This window comes from Sander vitreus, chromosome 16 (assembly GCF_031162955.1).
Source record: "Sander vitreus isolate 19-12246 chromosome 16, sanVit1, whole genome shotgun sequence".
Lineage (NCBI taxonomy): Eukaryota > Metazoa > Chordata > Actinopteri > Perciformes > Percidae > Sander > Sander vitreus.
Genome location: NC_135870.1, coordinates 3,407,924 through 3,428,314, shown reverse-complemented (window position 1 = coordinate 3,428,314; position 20,391 = coordinate 3,407,924). Strand labels below are relative to the sequence as shown.

The 20,391-nt window shown below is 41.1% G+C and overlaps 1 protein-coding gene across 4 annotated transcripts in view; it reads left to right on the top strand.

The window, feature by feature from the left end:
- The first annotated feature begins 11,389 nt into the window (after window positions 1-11,389).
- scarb1 (scavenger receptor class B, member 1) overlaps window positions 11,390-20,391 on the top strand; it is a 30,843-nt gene continuing 21,841 nt past the window's right edge. For all 4 annotated transcript variants that reach the window (XM_078271659.1, XM_078271657.1, XM_078271660.1 and 1 more), the window contains exons 1-7: window positions 11,390-11,632; window positions 13,282-13,442; window positions 15,643-15,784; window positions 17,590-17,793; window positions 18,705-18,800; window positions 18,883-18,998; window positions 19,095-19,261. In XM_078271659.1, coding sequence (XP_078127785.1) covers window positions 11,513-11,632; window positions 13,282-13,442; window positions 15,643-15,784; window positions 17,590-17,793; window positions 18,705-18,800; window positions 18,883-18,998; window positions 19,095-19,261 — 1,006 coding nt within the window. In that variant the 5' untranslated portion in view covers window positions 11,390-11,512. The remainder of the gene's footprint in view (window positions 11,633-13,281; window positions 13,443-15,642; window positions 15,785-17,589; window positions 17,794-18,704; window positions 18,801-18,882; window positions 18,999-19,094; window positions 19,262-20,391) is intronic.

Below are 20,391 nucleotides of genomic sequence, written 5' to 3'. Positions count from 1 at the left end.
TGGATGGGCAGGTGTTTGCACTCCTGGTAGGGCAGCGTCCTCCAACCACAGGACACTCCCACACCTCAGAGGCGGGACAAACACTCATCACTATGTGGGGAACGAGTTCCCAGTGTCTCAGAGGATACAACACGGAGCCGTATGGGTACTTTCATCATTTACATTCAGGGGCGATTCCAGGATTTATTTTAAGTGGGAGGGCACAGGGGGGCACCAATTCTCAGCCGGGGGTTATTAAATATTAAACAATACACATTTTCTATAAGCTCAGTCAGCCACTTTAAAGGTCATCATATAAAACATGAATTGGTCATGTGACAAGGGATGGGAAAGTTGGCAGAACAGGCAGCCAAGTGACAATACTCCAACAGTGGTGATGTTTACATTTAGATCTGTGCATACTAGGCATACTTTATTCACAAACTAGTTCAAAATACAAGAAGAATCATAAAAGAAAAAGTGCAGAGATGAGAAATGGCGCCCCATGGAATCTGCAGGCGCAGAATTTTCGCCCAGATTTCCCCACTACTTTAAGCAAATTCAAATATAAAACTTATCACATCTTCACTTTTGAACAGAAAAACAGGCCATTACATTCGGAAGATTTTCATTCTGCATCAGCGCTGCTAACTAACACAGAAAAAAAAGAAAGAAATTCCCCCCCATTCTGCTCCGGTCTGCTGATAATGATGATGAAGGATGTTAAGCTTTCATACAGGGGCCCAGACACTAAAACAACTTTTGAATGTACACATTCCACCAAACCAAGCGCCTTCCCGAGGCTACTTTCTTTCTCTGGAAGGAATTTTAAAACTCTGGCTGATTCATGGTTAACTGTTCCTCAGATCTCTGCAGGGACAGCTAGCTCGACTCTCTGTCCAATCAGAGTTTTCTGTTGCACGAGCAAGACTAAAACAAATTCTGAACGTACGCATGTTCCACCTAAACTAGTTCCTTCCTGAGATTATTTTGCAGTACGTTTAGCGCCGCCCAAGATGATTGTGATTGGTTTAACCCTCCTGTTGGCCTCGGGTCGAATTAGACCCCTTTTCAAAAAGTTTCTATATCAGAAATTAGTGTTTCCTTCAACCAAACTGTCAAAAAAATAAATGACGTTGATGGTTCCATCCAACGCTCTTCACAAGTGAAATAAATGATCATTTCACTGCTTTCATAGAATTTGGGTGTTTTATTAAATTTATAGCATTTGAAAAAAATGATAAAAGAACATTGAAAAAAGTGATAAAAATGTCAGGAAAAAAACAAAAAAAAGTGCCGAAAAAAACAACAAAACAATGGAAAAAGTGACGTCGCAAAAAGAAGCGACAAAAGTGTCGAAAAAAAACCCGGCCTAAAACGTTATAAAAAATGTGTGAATTTAAAATGTTGACCCAGAAAAAAAATAAAATAAAAATTGCATAGTAGACGGGAAGACAACACGCCAATCAACCAGAGCACGTTTTCCTCCCGTCCCAGAATGCTGTGTGGACTAACCAGACCCTCCTCCGCAGCGCTGTCGAGGAAGGTCCGACAATGTGAGACTAACTCACATCCCAATCTGTGATGCACAACAAATACTTTTACAGTTTGATGATACTTTTGCCTTAGTTTAGTGTAGTTTATTATAAAGATCCCCATTAGCTGACGCCTAGACGACCAGCTAGTCTTCCTGGGGTCCAAAAGTCCATTTTTTTTAATGTTTTAGTGTTGCTTGAAATAGATTACTTATAAATTGTAGTATTGGTGCTTTTACTTAAGTACATGATTCTTCAGCCACAGATGTTATTTTACTCCACAGATTCACAGTCAAACAGTTACTATAGTTTAAAGGGCTGAGCCTGACACCTGGTGGACAGACAACAGCACTGCAGCTAAAGGTCCAATCACAATCATCTTTTATTTCATTTCTAGCAGCTGTCGTTTGATTTCAGATGTCAGTTATTTGTCCAACAACATGTCTGCATGGATATTTTATAATCTGTCTCTTTTAATGGGTTATAATTCAACAATGACTTAATTCTTAATAAGAATGTAGGCATATATAAGCTTTTTCTTCAGACTAATGCTTTCACTCACTATTGACTGAGTTTACAGTGTGATATGTAAATAATTATTGTTTTTATGATGACTGAATAAACTACTACTACAAAAAAAACCACTGTAGCACAGACAGTTAAGTCCTTCACCCCGTCTCGTGTTATTCTGCTTATCTTAACGCACATGCTTATCAACTTAGGTTTACATTAAATTGAATCTAGTTAATGCACCAAACCCAAAAAGTCAGGAAACACACCAACCCGATGGCCGACCATCGACAGAAAAGGCAGTCGGACTGATCATTCCGTTCCCGACGGTCCAAAAAGTGCCTCAGAACACACCGAAGAGACGCTGACTTGAGCGTACGTTCTGCTCGTGCGCGAGACGTAATACGTCTCCATAACAGCAGGCGGTGCTAATCTGTATTGTCGCCCAAAATATCTTTTTCATAATCTTAACTTGTCATTTTGGTGCCAAAATGTAACTTTCGTCTCCCCCCAACACTCACTTCTTCTTGCCTAAAAGTAACCGTAATCTCCACCGAAATGACTCTCTGTACCCAGCGCACAGACGCCTATTCTCGGGTAACTGAACCACCATCTACCGCTGACCTGACGGAGCCGGCGGCATGAAGATCTGTAGTGGCTTAAACAGCTAGCAACTGCCGCTCTGTAGCACTGAGCTCTGTAGCCGATGTCAGGAGGTCTCCTAGTTTGTGACTTTTCGTACGATATCATACGCACCCGTTCATGAGAATGCGTTGTTCCTGTATCTGGGTCACGTGGGATACGCCACCGCCACGCATACGCAGAGTTTGCGGGGGGGGGGGGGTCAGGGGGAGCACTGCCCTCCCTGTGGCTGAAACGGGTAATTGCATTGTTTCAAAAATTAGTGGAATAATTACGTCTGGCATGACCAGATATTTTGTGAATATTAAATGGTGGGAGGTAATACATCTTTTTTTGTGTTTTATGGATTGCTCTGCATCTCGCAACGCGGCTGGGATTGTGAAGGCCATCTAAAAAGGGCTCGATATGTGTGGTCTTAAAAACATCCCAATTGTGGCACACAGTTACGACGGTGCATTTGTGGCGTCAGGTCATGTGTCTGGTGTGCTGCAGCGCATCAAAGAGACTCACCCCTACGCAGCCTACTTTATTTTTCGTGTCATTGGATTACGGCGAAATACGGATCTTTTTTCTTAACGTTTTATGGTGTGATTGCACTTCGTTTCTGCGCTTGGAGAGGCATCTCAACAGACTGTAGGTCGAACACTGATTGTTCACTGTTACATTTTAGTTGGCTTTAAGTGTCGGGGTATTCTGCCACCGTCTGTCTGTTGCGTTCCAAGACAGCCGTGCCGCGATTGGATTGGATCATAAGGGCGAATTGTTAAATGATTACAATGTAATTTAAAATCTGCTTTAAAAATAAACCTATATGTTTATTTAGCATGTTTGTTTTGTCCATATGTGCTCAAGTGGTAGGCCAGGTCTCAGCTGCAACAATGAGTTTTTTTATTTTCTGCTCCCCTTGACTCGAATGTCAAACTCCGCCTATGCCGCCACGCCTCTTTAGGAGACTAGCGGCAGGTCCTGAGTGTGTTGATTCTAATGGGAGAAGTGAACGTGAACACGGATTATGAGCGATTAATTTGCCCCGTAGTGACCAAAGTAAAATATTGGACCCATTTTCCACAAGCCACATATCTCCAGAACATTTTGACACTAAAATGGCATTTTTCAGACCGACACATCAGGAGAAAATTAACTTTTTTCCAGACCTGTTTCTGTCTCAGGACCGAACTCTCGCGAGATCTGGCAACACAGAGAAGACTAACGTCAGCTAACGTTCGTGAACGCCCTAACAAAACTAATCTCACTAATGCTAAATATGTCTTTTAGTTGTGTAAATATCTAACCTTAACAAAAGAAAATATTAATTAATCACACAAATATAACTTTTCATCCATCCACACGACGTTCACTACACGTTCAAACGAGGCCACGCCCCTTTAGGAGACAGGAAGTGTGGACCGTTTCATACTATTGGCGTATATCTTAAGTGTAAATGTTCTTTGTACGCACTTACGTTACAAAAAACGTATGAGTTGTCGCTCTAGGACGGGCGTGTATGAGGCTGGGAAGGAACAATCACAGTTTACTCACTGCAAAAAAACTAGACTACACCACTGCTTTCGTGTGCGAGCATTTGAATGTCACCCACAGATCAGCTGGTTACGTCTGTCTCTTAACAGATGCCAGAGAAGAACCCGGTGTTCTGATCTTTGTCTGGAAATCTGAAACAAGTTCTCAGTCAAATTTGGGACCCGTGTCAAACTGATGATGGACCCCTTTAAAGCCTTGAGTTTCCTCGCAGCGCTTTGAAACAATGCACTCCCTGTCTGCACACAGCTCTGTGCATACATAAATACTCCGGCCACCTGATCTTTTAGAAAGGGGAATTATAGCACTGAAACCTTCATTAGCTCTGATTTAAACAACATACTCTAACTTGAGCTTTTTGTACCTTAGATTGACCCTTTATTTAACCTGGAAAGCTACGTTATCGGTCTAAAAACGTTGGTAAAGCAGATAATAAATAACTAACACTCAAAAAGCTTAAAGACTAAACTTGTTAAAGAAGTCCAACTACAATCATTAGATCTGAGAAAAGACTAAGTTACATTCATCCGACTTAGGTAATGCCCAAAACGGCTCGGGTGCTGCATTTAAAGCTTTAGAGCGTAACGCTTTGATATCAATGAACGTCCGTTACATTCAAGCTGTTACCAAATGAGTTGCTACAAAGCTAATTAAGACTATCAGCTCCACACAGCTCTCTCTGTATTTCTCAGTGTGACTATGTTCAGAAGATTGTGGCGTCCGGTGACTTTCCCGCGCAGAAGCTCGAGTGAAGATAATGACCTCTTCTGAAGAGTCCGTCATGCTATTTTAATCCTCCGTGTCCTCCTTGGCTACTAGCAGCTGCATCGAGGAGGGGTGGGGGCGCGTGCACGATCACAGAAGGCTTGTATCATGTACAAACGGACGGGCCGACAGTGTTGTTGTCATTACTTAGAATTCCTCATGGGGGAGACAGAAACTACGCACTATAGCTTTAAACCTTATAATGGCGGGGGAAACGCTGTTCTAGAGCTGCAGCGATTATTTTCATCGTTGATTAATGTGTGGATTGTTTTCTGCATGAATGGATTAGTTGTTTGGTCTCTATAATGTCAGAAAATGGTGAAACATGTTGATCAGTGTTTCCCCAAAAGCCCAATATGACGTCCTCAAATGTATCGTTTTGTCCACAACTCAAAGATATTCAGTTTACTGTCACAGAGGAGAGAAGAAACTAGAAGATATTCACATTTAACAAGCTGGAAGGGATAGTTTGCATTATCCTCAGCACGCTTGTCACATTTACACAGCAATAAAATCAACGCTTAGTTAGTTTACACACTTCTCAGGGACAGTTTGTAATCAGCAGCAGGTCAACTCCAACGATAAGGATGATAATCAGCTACTGATAACTGCAAGAATCTGAGTGACTTCCTCTGAACTGTGAGTCTCTTTCCTGCTGAATTCTCAACATTGATGATATCAATCAGCATGTAGTTAAATCCACTTTACATTATCCGTATAAAACACAGATCAACATAAGTTTAAGGAGGCTGTATTAAGAAATGTTTGAAAGATTTCATACATCCAGGGTGCGATTTGTGAAAAAAGCAGAGGGGGGGGGGGGATGGGGGAGGGGAGTGTATTTAGATCATGCACGAAACGAAACAAAACATGCAAGACTTAAATCCCCCGTTTCAATACCACCATGGATTTGGAGCCACTTGGCCAGCGGAGCGGCATTCACTATATGCGGTGAAAACAAAATACTTTCAATCGGGAAACCCGGCTCGTTCGTTCCTCCGGAGGGTTTTAATCCAAATCCGACCTTTTTCCTAAACTGAACGAGTTGTTTTGGTGTCTAAACTTAAATGTCATCGCTGCATGACGCTCACTTTTTCTGGCTAAACTCCCCTACCACGGCCACGGCCCCTGAAAGGACCGTCATCTGGCGGTGCCTGTACCCTGACTCACAGTCACCTATTGGGGGCTAAACAACTGCCGCTGGTAGCCGGCGTCCCGGAGCTCTGGAGCAGCTAAATACAACCAGCAACTGCTGCTCGGATTTTATCGTTCTATATTCACGTTACAGCGCTTTACTTATTTTAAAATACTCAGATTTTTAGGTATATAATATTAGCCTGACGAGCCAGCCCCACATCCAGATGTTGGGTCTGGGAACTCACCATTGACGGAGCTCAATCCGAGGGGCGGGATAAACGGTTGTCTTCAAATTCCCTCTGCACGCAATAGGAGAGCTCTACAACCAACCAGAGCAACGCTAGTTGATGGATTACACTTTTGCCGTATCCGGTCGACAAAATCCGAACACAGCTTCCTTTTTTAAGAATGACTTCAGTGCCGTTCTTTGTTCTTTTCTCAAAAAAAAAGCTGAACTCCAAGTCTTCCAGAAGACCGCTGTTCCCAGCAGCAGCAGCCATCTTCTTTGTTTTCAAGTAGCAGGGAATTCACGCGGAACCGTCGCAACTCTGCCGTCATTATGTTAAGCCCCGCCCACCGACTCGATACACGATGTGATTGGCCTGACTAGAGTTTGGTTTTTCCAGCTCGCAAAGCCAACGGAGAGTTGCTAGACGACCCTGGCTGCCGCTAGGGTGGTCTAGATTTCTAGGCTAATATAATATATGGTCAATTGGTGAAGTAGCATTGATCACTTTGGGGGGGTGGAGAGAGGGGGGGGGGGGGAGAATACATTTTGTCCACACAGGTCCATCAAGCCGCTGAACTCCGATAGTAAATCTTAGCACAGTAAAGCAGGGGTGCAATAAATACACCAGCACTTTTTTTTGCACTTCGCACTTTAATTATTACAGTTAATTCTTAGGATGTTGTGTTGTCTGTGCTGTCATGTGTGTCCCTCCTATGTTTGTGTTGATTTTATTTTATGTTGATTTTAGAATGTTTTTTCTGTTACATGTTTATGTTGTGAAGCAACAGATTGTAGCACTATGTCCAAGACAAATTTCCCCTCTGGGAAAATAAAGTGTATTATATCTATTCTATCTATCTATCTGGCCAAAGGACTACAGTTGAAAATTAGCCGGCTGGTTAACACCGGCTCATTTACAGAAATGTTAATTGTGCATTAAAAATATAGTTTTGAGTGACCCAGTATGTTGGGTCACTCGCTAGGTGGGCTATTCTTTAAAGTAATGACACATATGCATCGGATCGGAAACACATGATGTTCAGTATAAGGGGAAGCTCAAGGCTTTTTTGGTTTAAAGCTTCCTTTTTTTAAATGAAATCCCGCCATCAGCATTTAGGAAGGAAGATGTGATGTGAGGAGAATGTCACTTTAGTCCATAATGGAAACACAATTTTTGCTTTTAAAGGCCAAAACCAATGTGAAGAGGAGAGATTTCATAGAGCAGTCAGATGAGCGTCTTCTGCTCTGTGGCTTTATGTGTCTTTAATACGTATAAGGCGATCATGTGTGCGCTCCAACAGAGAAGACCTCTTCATCGCCCCAAATTCACCGAGACCATGGATAAAGATGTGGGAGGCACATCAGTGGTGAAAGATTTTAAAAGTTTCATCTCCTGGGGGCCACACAGAGATAATATCTTTATATTTTAAACAACAGGATGGTTGGCGTGATGTTCAGAGTTCTTAATTATGTAGCACCGACTTAAAGTCTCCTTTAAGCCGCCTACACATGATAAGTGATTTGCAAAGTGCAGATAGCACTAGTGTATATTCATATTAATTATACAAAATATTATAAATAATCAATGATGTATTATAGTGGATAAAGATGAGACTTGATTGATCCGGTGGTGAAATTCACAAGCTAGCTGCCAAGTCCAACTTCCGCTTTTATTTTGGTGAAAGTAACTCAAAAGTAACGCAAAAGTAGTGTAAAGCATTACAATTCAGAGACAGTAATATTGTAATATAACTAATTACTCTCAAATGACAGTAATTAGTAATCTATAATGTATTACATTTTGGAAGTAACTTGCCCAACACTGTCTGCAATTATCCCTCGAATTGCTGACATTTGCAATATGACCTCAAGGCCCTTGCGCACTGAGTCCGAAATTTTCGTATATGCCTTTTTTATTTTTTTTTTAATCTGTCCTAATTCTAAAAAATGTCGTCACGCACAGAAATCCCGAGACTATTCAGCAGAGCCACCGTCGCTGCGTCCAGAGCTTAGCGTCGCCCAAGACCGTTGTGATTGCTTTAAAGACATGCAAACAACCCAGAGTGTTTTTTTCTCCTATCCCAGAATGCATCTGTGGGGTAGCCAAATCTTCCAGGATCTGGTAATGTGAGACTAGATGAGTTGTAGTCTGTTGAATTGGTGTTTTTGAGGCTGTGGTCCAGGCTGGTGCTGTATATTCCAAATGGATCTGATATATGGTAGTTTATATCCACAACGTTCCACTCCCAGGATTGCGCCAGTGCCGGAAATTCCGCCAGATGTCCCTCTTTTCAGCCGGATGTATGATCCCCACACTTTTACTCCTGACTTGTCTGATATCTCAAGAGCTGCCATCACCGTCCAACGCCGATCACATAAAGCACAACTCATATTTGTGTATAATAGACAATTCAGCACAAGTTTTTTTCAGCAGAGCGCCTTCTAGAACCAAGCTTCTAAATATGACACATCTAGTGAATTAATCTTCAGTGTATAGCACACAGCTGAGATAAGCATATGCAACACAATGAGGGTGGGCGTGACTGAGTCAGTCCCCTGAAGAACTGGAAAAACCGGGCAACGAAAATACGTAACATAGACTATGAGGCTAAACTTTTGACCTTCTGCTCTAATTCAAAAGTGTGTATACATCCATATTGTTTTAACACTGTAGAAAGTAAAGTCATTATTAAACATTGTCCCCAATTTTAGGGACACCCAGCAGAACAGTAGCAGGCAGTGGTCAGTTAGAACCAGAAAAGCACCTTTTACGAATATCTCCAGGACTAATATCTCCTGAATAATAATTAGGAAATTCCTTTCTGTGCTTGCAGCTTTCCTCCAATATTGGCAACACATTGAGCCTTATGCAAGAAGATTTTCGCATTCTTATGCTAAATCTCCCTTCCTTTTTCAGAGTCAGATTCATTGTCTTCTCCCATGAAGACATTTATTATGAGTCATATTTCTGTGGCTCTCTCCCTCTGTCTCTCTCCCTCTCTCTTTCTCTCCCTTTCTCCCTCTCTCTTTCTCTTCCTCTCCCCCAACTGTGTCAAATGGTAGCCCACCAAGAGCCAGCTCTGTCCGAGGTTTCTGCCTGTTTAAAGGAAGTTCTTCCTGGCCCCTGTTGCTTTGGGGGGAATTGTTGGGTCTCTGTAAATTATAGCGTGTGGTCTAGACCTACTCTATCTCTATACGCAGTGTCCTGAGAGAACTTCTGTTATGATTTGACACCACTGGAGCACGCCAAACGTGATTTGTGCTGACTTCAACTTCACTGCACTTTAAATCAGACAAAGTGGCAGACAGTGAAGTCATCTGACTAAAAATGTGATCGCAGAACAGTATTATTTAACATGTATTTGGGAAACAGGATGTGTACACCACCCCTTTGTGTGTGAAGAGGCGGGGTCTGCAGAGTATAAACACAGCCAACACGCCTGACTCTTCTGCATCCATCACTGCTCATCCTCTGACCTGAACACTGCAGCTCTCATTCATATTTCAGCTCGTTGCAAAGGAAAACCGCAACCATGGCCATCACTAAAGCCAAAGTAGCTATTGGATTTATAGTTGCAGGGACTCTGACCGTGGTGTTTGGAGCGGTTCTTCTCTTCGTGGGACCGGTGGTGATGAATGACCAAGTAATAAAGGTAAGTAACGGCATCATTTGAATACTTTCTTACATCCTTTCCTGTTTCATTTCAGTTTTCTTTATTAATAAAGGAGGTTTTATTCGGAACATGTTCTTTATTCTTTGCTCGGAGCAGGTTATTTTACATTGAACCACACTCCACTTCACTGAGGATTCTTTTTTTTTTTTTTAAAAACAAATACACAAACTGTACTGTGTCTACATAATACAGATCGGATTCCAGGGAACATGTCCATTCCTTTATCCTTCTCCCAATATTTGCATGTTTATCAATCCGTGGGCATCTCATAGTCTTAACAAAACATGTGTGCTTTAATAATAATGTTTTTCTTTCTTGTTTCACTATCATTCCCTGCAGATATCACACTGATTTGTGCACCGTGATGGACATACAGTACGAAGGCCTTTAGTGTTAGACTATGCCACTCATTTGCACATGTAGTCTATTTTTATTTACTGTTATTATATCACCCATAGTATAATATCTGTTTAGGTGTCACAGCTGGTGACTTTAAAGCGCAGGCTAAATGTGTACGGGAAGTCTTTCTTGCCAAATGCAATTAGGATGCTGAATTCATTGCGTATACGTTGATCTAGTTTCCCATTTTATTAGGCACACACACTTTTATTTTTACTATATTTATGTGTTTGTTGAGTCCCTGTCATTTGTATTCATAATAAAGTTCCTTACTAACTAACTAACTAACTAACTGGGCTCATTAAAAGTGCAAGTTCAAGGTCTTTTGGGCTACCAACCAACCAAGTTGCTAACTACCACTCCACCCTAATATAGCAGGTTAAAACCGACCCTGCTTGTTTTGAGCAAATTCCATTTTCACATACCCTTCTGCTCCATGCAATCAAAAGGAGTGAAACTTTCCAACAATAAAAAAAAAACCCAAAAACGATTGACATTATGTTAAGATGTTAAACAAAAGAATGCAACTGTGACTTTTGAATTAATCCTATGAGTGTTTTCCCACCTTAACTGTAATCATGTACATTCTTGTGCTAAAAAGGCTATTTGGTGTAAAGGCTACATCATTGTTTTCATCAGCAGGAAGCACCACTGTTTTTGTACTTTAAGTATATTTTGAGGCTAATACTTTTGTATTTTTACTAAGGTAAAACTTTGAATGCAGGACTTTTACTTGTAACAAAGTATATCCCATTATGGTGTTACTACTATTTCCTTTGCAGCATCTGTGTAGCCTACTTCTTCAACCAGTGTTCTATAACCTGGTTGTTTTAGAGGAGAATGCGCGGGAACTACATTTCCCAGAGTCCTCGGCTCGGCGGAGGCGTGACGAATGGTTTATAAATACGGCTACAGATCGAGATGGGGCAGAATGGATCAAAAGGTTTAAAAAGCCGGCTGGGCTTTAGGCTTTAGCTTATTTTATGTTGAGGTTTTGTGGTAGTCTGTTGTCACAGTTAGCTAACTCTGTTTAGCCGTGACGCTTTTTCTGGATATAAACAAGCTACGGACACAGGTCACAGGCTGTCGGCTGTCAATAACAAGCTATGGCAATCGATAAATCCAAAGTCGCTATTGGGTTTATAGTAGCAGGGGTCCTCCCGGTGTTTTTTGGGACGGTTCTTACCTTTGTAGGACCAATAATCATCGACGACCAAGTAGTAAAGGTAAGCCAGCGTGCTGACATGGACATTTAGCATGTTTAACTTTGCACAATAGACTGTATTTGAATTTGGTTTAGACCAGTGTTTTAACGTGCTGAGTCAAGTTTTTTTTAGTCTGTAACCACAGCCGAAAGTTTCAAAAAGCTCCAGACTGCTGCGTGAAAGAAATGAATAAATGTTAAAAGGCGCGTGCAGGGAAACAAACTGTTAATAAAGAATAATATGTATGCACTCTGGTTCCTGCCAATTCAAGCAGTATTCGTCATCGTTACCTTAACAAAACAAAACAAGATGTGGCATGCTCCTAAGGTTGTCCTTAAACACTGGTGTGGAAAAATAAGACCTGTAAAGAACGAAAGTGAAAGATAGAAATGTGTATATTCCGTATATTATATATGTGTACATGTCTCAGTGGTGGAATAAATGAGTAAGATTGATAGGCCTATAAGATAAGATATACTTTATTGTCTCCAAGGGGAAATTTAGCTTGGGCAATAGTACTACACACAGATAAGTGGTACACCAAACCCACAATAATATAAATAATTATATATATAAAATATTTACATAAAACAAAATATATGTAAATATTCCACATGCTCTGTGAGATAAAAGATATAAATATGCCTACATGTGCATTAAACCATATAAGGCTACAAAGTGCATAAAACTTGATGCAACAGCGCATGTTTGCCTTTGAACTATGTAACTATGTTTTTCTGTTATAGACATAAAGAAAGCTTGAAGCACTTTTTACATTTGCTGGAACATTTACTCATGTACTCCACTTAAGAACTATTTTGACATAACTTGTACTTCACTTGAGTATTTTGTCTTACTTTATTCTTCTACTCCAATACTTGGAAGCAATATTGTGCTTTTTACTCCATTTATTTAGCTCTGCTTTTTACATAAAATATGTTTTTATATGATGTGTTTTACGATTCAAAACGACTTACGATGTTAGGTTCACAATACGATTTTCTCAGGATTTTTTTTAACTGGATGAGCTGCAGATAAATGACTTGAAAAGTATTCCTTTATTTATATAAACCGTGCAAAACGACAAACGTGTCCTCTTATCCTTATCCTCTAGGTTGTTGTTTTACATATTTTTATACTGCTATGGAGCTGTGTGTGTGAAATAAAGTTGAATTTTCAAAAGTGCAACTGATATTGGATTTGATCTCAAACAACAAAAAAAACAAAACAAAAATCCAATAAAAAAAAAAAAAATTCAAAGTTAGAGGACGGCATCTTGGGCTTTGGGAAACACTGATTGACTTTTTTATTTTAACCATTTTTTTTTTTTACATTTTAAAGACCAACCCATTAATCGATAATAATCGCTAGCTGCAACTCTTTTGTTCGTGTAGATTTTTCGGTCATTTTTCTAAGTAAATATGTCAGATATTTGCTGTTTTCTACTTCCTAAATCTAAAGATTTGATGCTTTTCTTTACCATGTATGATAGTAAAGTGAATATATTTGGGGCTTTGGGCAGTTGAAGGAATAAAAACAAGCATTCTGAAGATTCAACTTTTTTTCCCCCCCAGTTTTCAAGCATTTTATGAGAAAACGATCAATTGAGAAAATAATTGTTGTATCCCCTTTTGTATGATTTACCCTTCTTTCTCTCCCTCTCATGTCAGAACACAGTGATCGACCCAAAGAATGAAATGTCCTACACCATGTGGAAGGACGTCCCTGTGCCGTTCTACATGTCTGTGTACTTCTTCAACGTCCTCAACCCGAAAGAGATCCTGGACGGAGAGAAGCCCATGGTGGAGCAGAAAGGACCTTATGTGTACAGGTACATCCAATACCTCCCTGAGAACAACCGCTGAACCATGAACTACGCATGCTTGTTTTTGCTGTATTGCATTTGCCTATCAGCAGCACACTTTGTCCTGCAGCCTGTAAATATGTTGCAAGATGTTTTCCCAGGTCCCTTCTCTGCTTTTGTTGCTTTGGGTAATGTATATGACCAATAGGATAACCTGTCTGACATATTTGAGATATTTGGATTCAAATTGAGACTATCTTGTCTGTTTTTTACCGCACTCCGTTAAAACTCCATTGTGCAGGCTATCGCTATCCATAAGCTGTATACTGTACTATATGTTCTCAAGTACAGCTGTGTCTTTAAGCCTGGCCCACTTTTGGGAAAACTATGTATCCCTTAAACAATCTGTACATTAAGTAGGTAATTCTACATGCCAGTAACGCAGTGGGATGTGGTCCAAACATTGTTTCATAAGTATTCCATTTGTACAACGAGGGGTACGTTTAGAGGGTTGAACTCTCTAAAATAATTAGGTAACACTTTATAATAACCATCATTAATAGATGGTAAAATTGATAGTCAATTCATCTTTAGTTAATTGTCATTTAACTGTTAGCATGCGGTAGCCTGCACAATGGAGTTTATTATTCATTATAATTTCATTATTTGTTAACAGTAAGATGACTGTTTGCTAACAGTTAAATGACAATTAAAGGTCCTATGACATGCTGCTTTTTGGATGCTTTTATATAGACCTTACTGGTCCCCTAATACTGTATCTGAAGTCTCTTTTATATAGACCTTAGTGGTCCCCTAATACTGTATCTGAAGTCTCTTTTATATAGACCTTAGTGGTCCCCTAATACTGTATCTGAAGTCTCTTTTATATAGGCCTTAGTTGTCCCCTAATACTGTATCTGTAGTCTCTTTTATATAGACCTTAGTGGTCCCCTAATACTGTATCTGAAGTCTCTTTTATATAGGCCTTAGTGGTCCCCTAATACTGTATCTGAAGTCTCTTTTATATAGACCTTAGTGGTCCCCTAAAAAATCTCAATCATTCCCAATCTAGCAGAGACGGAGAGCGTAGGTATATGTAAGGAGATAACATAGACACAGGCTAATTATTGATCACTAAAATGATAGTTAACATTAGTAATTAAACTTAAACAGCTAATGTAAGTCGAAACTGCCTGAGAGCTTCTCCTGTAGTATACGGTAATTCCTCTACTATGCGACAGTAAGTCTCGTGGTTATTATACAATCGTTAGCCTATTTTTACAAAAACGTCTGCTACGGAGCCATAACGTGAGGTACAAGGTAATGGAGCCTTTTATACATTGTCGTGTTTCTTTAGAAATAAACAATGGACAAATAGAGTCTTTAAACACTTCAGATGTAAAGTTATTCGCTATCAAAGTGGTGCCAAAATGAATGGGAGTCAATGGAATGCTAACGGCAGGTGATGGGTTGATAGCAACAAAATGGCTCCATTGGAGCTACGCTTTGTGGACGCTCGCTTACCTCCTTGGTTTGCAAGCCATGACAAGTCTTTCTCTCATGGGTGGGCCAAATTCTCTGGGCGGGCAAAGCAGAGAAAGGGGCGGTAACCTTTCCCCTTATGACCTCATAAGGAGCAGATTCCAGATCAGCCCATCTGAGCTTTCATTTTCTCAAAGGCAGAGCAGGATACCCAGGGCTTGGTTTACACCTATCACCATTTCTAGCCACTGGGGGACCATAGGCAGGCTGGGGGAACTCACATTAATGTTGAAAACCTCATAAAGTGACTTTTTCATGCCATGGGGACCTTTTTAACTAAAGATTAATTGACTATCAATTTAGCATCTATCAATGATGGTTATTATAAAGTGTTACCTAGAGTTCAACCCTCTAAACGTACCCCTCAGTTGTACAAAATAAATACTTATGAAACAATGTTTGGACCACATCCCACTTTGTTACTGGATAAGTTTAATTTGTGGCATGTAGAATGACCTACTTAATGTACAGATTGTTTAAGGGAAACATAGTGTTCCCGAAAGTGGGCCAGGCTTAAAGACACTTAAAGAAAAAATTTCATGAACTTATTGATCTTCTCTCATCTGTACAGTAAGGAGACAGACTGTGTTCAGAGAGACTTTAGTGAGAAAATCTATCCATCTGAAGCTTTAACAGTGAGGGAGACGAATGTTTAATTGTTAATATTGTCTTACTTATTTTTCAGAAAACACATTCAGAAAGACAACATCACATTTCATGCCAACGGCACAGTGTCCTACAGGGAATACAGAACGTACTTCTTTGAGCCGTCCATGTCTTCAGGGAACGAGTCCGATGTCGTCACGATTCCAAACATGTTGGTGCTGGTGAGACATCATTTCCCCTGCTGCATCAACACACACTCTCTAGTTAATTCACTCGCAATCCTATCTGCCTTTTCACTCCCATCTAGGGCTGAGTACCGAATTCAATACTTTTTAGGCTCAGAATTGCCTCTAAAGCAGAGATCTTCCACAGGGTGTCTGGGGCCCCTAGGGGGTCAGTTACTGAGTTCTTTTTTGTTTTTAGTAACAGAAAAATACTTTGCACATCTATTTTATAACGTGAGACAGGTGCATCGGAGGGAGATAAGTAGGTCAAAAGTTGCAAAGAAACTCACTGTCTAGCTTGTAAAAAATAAATTTAATAGTAGGCAACGTTTGAGGGACTAGACCATCATCTAGCAGAATGAATGAATGAATGAATGAATGAAGGCTTACTGGCCCATAGGTAAGGTAGTCACTAAGATCCACAGATACAGTTTATCTTAAGGATTCACTGTCACATGTATGTTTAACATTAAAACATACCAACGATTAATTGTATAGCTTAGTTTTCTATGCACTAAAAGGCATAAAGGTGTATGAATATGATAATAAGCAGCATTGTGCAGCCCTTTTTATTGACCTTTCAAAGGCATTTGATACAGTGGACCACATAGTGCTTAAGCAGAGACTGTATAGGGCTGGGCTTTGTGAAAAAACTGTCGGCTGGTTTGTTAACTACCTTACAGACAGAACTCAGTGTGTGCAGGCAGAGAGCAGCACTTCTTGCTATCTCAAAATAACAAAAGGCGTGACTCAGGGGTCAGCCTTGGGGCCACTGCTATTCATCCTCCATATCAATAACATTGATCATAACGTGTCTAATGTAAAATTTCATTTTTATGCTAATGACACTGTACTGTATTGCTCTGCACCGACCGCAGATCAGGCCCTCTCCCAGTTACAAGTTGCTTTTAACACGCTTCAACAGAATCTTTATGATTTAAAACTTGTTTTAAATGCAGAAAAAACAAATGCTTTTTTCAAATTCGAAATCTAAATCAAATCTCCCTTCAATCCTCACTTCCCAGGGTACGAAAATTGAATGTGTTTCTAAGTACAGATATCTTGGTATTTTAATTGATGAATCTCTTTCTTTTACCCTTCATATTCAGCAGCTAGCAAAAAGATTAAAACTTAAACTAGGATTTTATTTCAGAATCAAATCCTGCCTTTCGTTCAAATCTAGAAAGAGGCTGGTCGCTGCCACTTTTATGTCTGTACTTGACTTTGTGATGTTTTATACATGCATGCTTCATCTCAAAGTTAACATGCACTGTACACTGTATACCATGGAGCTCTGAGGTTCATCACTGGTATGAAAGTCCTCACTCACCATTGTGAACTGTATGAACGTGTTGGATGGCCTTCTCTATCAACATGGAGACTTCAACATTGGCATACCTTCCTATACAAGGCTATTTTAGGTCTCCTTTCATCCTACCTTCTGACCTATATCGGTGTAAATAGTACCAGGACTTACAATCTTCGTTTCCAGGATCCTTTCCTGCTGTCTGTTCCAAAGGTTAGAACTGAGCTGGGAAAAAAGCCTTTAAGTTTGCTGCTCCCCCTGCCTGGAGCAAGTTACAGAAATCCATGAAACTTACTGAGTTGGTCTCATTGGTCGCTTTTAAGAGGATGTTGATTGACTTGGAGACATTTTTGCCGTAATGTTGTTATTTCTTTTTGTTTTAAAAAATTGGTATGGAAAAAGTATCGTTTAGGAACCGGTATCAAAGTCGCGGTATTGGTACTGGTGTTGAAAATCTTTGAAAGATGCTCAACCCTACTCCCATCTGTGTTTTCAGGGTGCAGCCATCATGATGGAAAACATGCCTTTCCCAGTGCGTTTAATGATGAGCGCCACCTTCAAGACTTTCAAAGAGGGGCCGTTCCTGACCAAGCCAGTTGGGGAGCTGATGTGGGGTTATGACAGCGGTCTGGTTGATTTCCTCAATAAATACCTGCCCGGCATGCTGCCCACATCGGGGAAGTTTGGACTCTTTGCTGAGGTGAGTGAATGATTTGTTAAGTCTAGTTGGATATAACCTTAGTTAGCATTGCCTGGCCGATCTCCACAGCGCTGTGGAGGAAGGTCTGGCTACACCACACATTTCTTTAAACCAATCACAATTAGGGCTGCACCATATGAGGAAAATATGCGATAACGTTGTTGTGTGTGTGTGTGTGTGTGTGTGTATAGATAGATAGATAGATAGAGAGATATATATATATATATATATAAGCCATATATATATATATATATATATATAAGCCGTCATTGGAAACTGTTTGGGAAAGGGCAGGCACTTTCAAAAAAAATACCTGGCAGGTGATTGGATGAACCATCTGTCTATCACGTCCGCCATTGTTGTTTTGAACGAAACAGTCGCCGGCGTCACTCACATCTTAATAACGGCCGTAGCTCCTCGCTGGACGCTGATTGGTTTAGGGCGCTGCTGTTCGGACACAAACGCATTAGCTTGACGAGATGGATTTTTGTGTGATATGTAATACCGTGATTCTCCCGTAATCATATGGCCTCACACTGGGCTGTCCGACAGGTCGGGCAGGAAATGGACCGGGCAAAGAGCACCAGGTTAAATTTCCAAATAAACTCTCTGTGAAGATTCCCGATTGTATATCACATCACTACACTGTTTTAACAACTGAAACACAGCTACACATCTTTGATTCATGCCGTTCATAAATAGACTATGGAAAGAACGAAATCCATGAGTCTGGCAGGCAAAACGCTCCGCTTCTGAGACGTCAGAAAAAACTACCGCGCAACCAGAACGTGGTTCCTCCACGCCTGCTGGAATTCCAGGGGTAACTTAAATATCTTTGGGTTTTGGACTCTTGGTCAAACAAGGGATCAGAAGCTCCTGCAGATAAAGTGTTCAACTATATCTTTATTTAGTTCAACAACTCCAACACCGGCCTGTTCACCATCCACACCGGAAAAGACGACATCAGGAAAGTCCACAAAGTCGACTCGTGGAACGGTCTGACGGAGGTGAGATGCCAATGCTGCATGTTTTATTGTGTACAGTATGTTCTTCACACCGACCTGACTCGACTGTCGTCTCGGTTGGTAGCTGAACTACTGGAGGACTCCTCAGTGTAACATGATCAATGGAACAGCTGGACAGATGTGGCCTCCCTTCATGACCAGAGAGAGCACGCTACCTTTCTACAGCCCCGACGCCTGCAGGTGAAAGTGTTTTCCACTCTTTCTCGTTTCTTTTATCGCACAATTCTTTTTGCGTGCTTATGAAAAACCCTGTTTTTTTAATTTGTGTTTTTTCAGATCCATGGAGCTTGTTTACCAGCGTGACGGGCAGATGAAGGGTATCCCTCTGTATCGATATGTTGCACCCAAGACTCTGTTCGCCAACGGGACGGATTACGCTCCCAATGAAGGCTTCTGTCCCTGTAGGCAGTCCGGTCTGCTGAACGTCAGCAGCTGCCGACACAGTGAGTTAACGTGTACACATCTCTAAAGGTCACGTGGACAGAGGCTGTCGACATTAAAATAGACCTGAACTTGTTTTTGGGTCTTGTCTAGTGCTGGGACAAAATAGCGCTACAGCAATATATTGTTTTCCTTCTTTGTGCGATACAAGAATTGATACGCTGGCACCAATATAATATTGATATATTAATCCTATTTTAAATGAATAAAGTAAAGCGCTCTAAATAGATTTCCCTGCTCCCAGCGTCAGTACTTTGTGGTTCCTTGACGTGGCGAAACTTGAACAGAAGTTGACAGCTGTAGCTAAAGAGGAAGAGGTTTTCCACAGGATGGCAGACAGCAGTTTGAGGAACAGATGCCCCAGCCACATTTAAGCCCAAAGTCTGGACCCAGAGTTGCTCAATAGTTGTGTCATTTTAATTTACAGACTGAAAAACTTTTCTAACAGTTTGGACTTGCAGTGAATAAAGAGAGAAACTTACTTACTCCCCTTCGTCCCCTATGGGACATAGGGCTTCAATGCTCTCCATTGCATCTGTCACAGTTCTGCGCCAGGTGGTTTTAGGCCTCCCAGGTTTTCTTTTGCCAGGTGGTGTCCATCTTAAGGCGACTTTTGCGATGTGGTCCTGCTCCTTCCTCAACACATATCCTAAAAATCATCACACCCGGTTCCAAAAAAACAAGATTCCCAAACTCGAGGCTCCAAAACAGCAGTCCACAAACCAATGGCTGACATCACGGCTGCTACGTCCACTATTTTTACTGTCCATGTACTTAAGTACAGTACATGACTATCCATCCATCCATCTTCGTCCGCTTATCAGGGGTCGGGTCGCGGGGGTAGCAGCTCCAGCAGGGGACCCCAAACTTCCCTTTCCCGAGCCACATTAACCAGCTCTGACTGGCGTGCGATAAATTGAATGTAATACCGCACCCGCTGTGCCGATTCTACGACCAATCTCCCGCTCCATTGTCCCCTCACTCGCGAACAAGACCCCAAGGTACTTGAACTCCTTCACTTGGGGTAAGGACTCATTCCCTACCTGGAGAAGGCACTCCATCGGTTTCCTGCTGAGAACCATGGCCTCCGATTTAGAGGTGCTGATCCTCATCCCAGCTGCTTCACACTTGG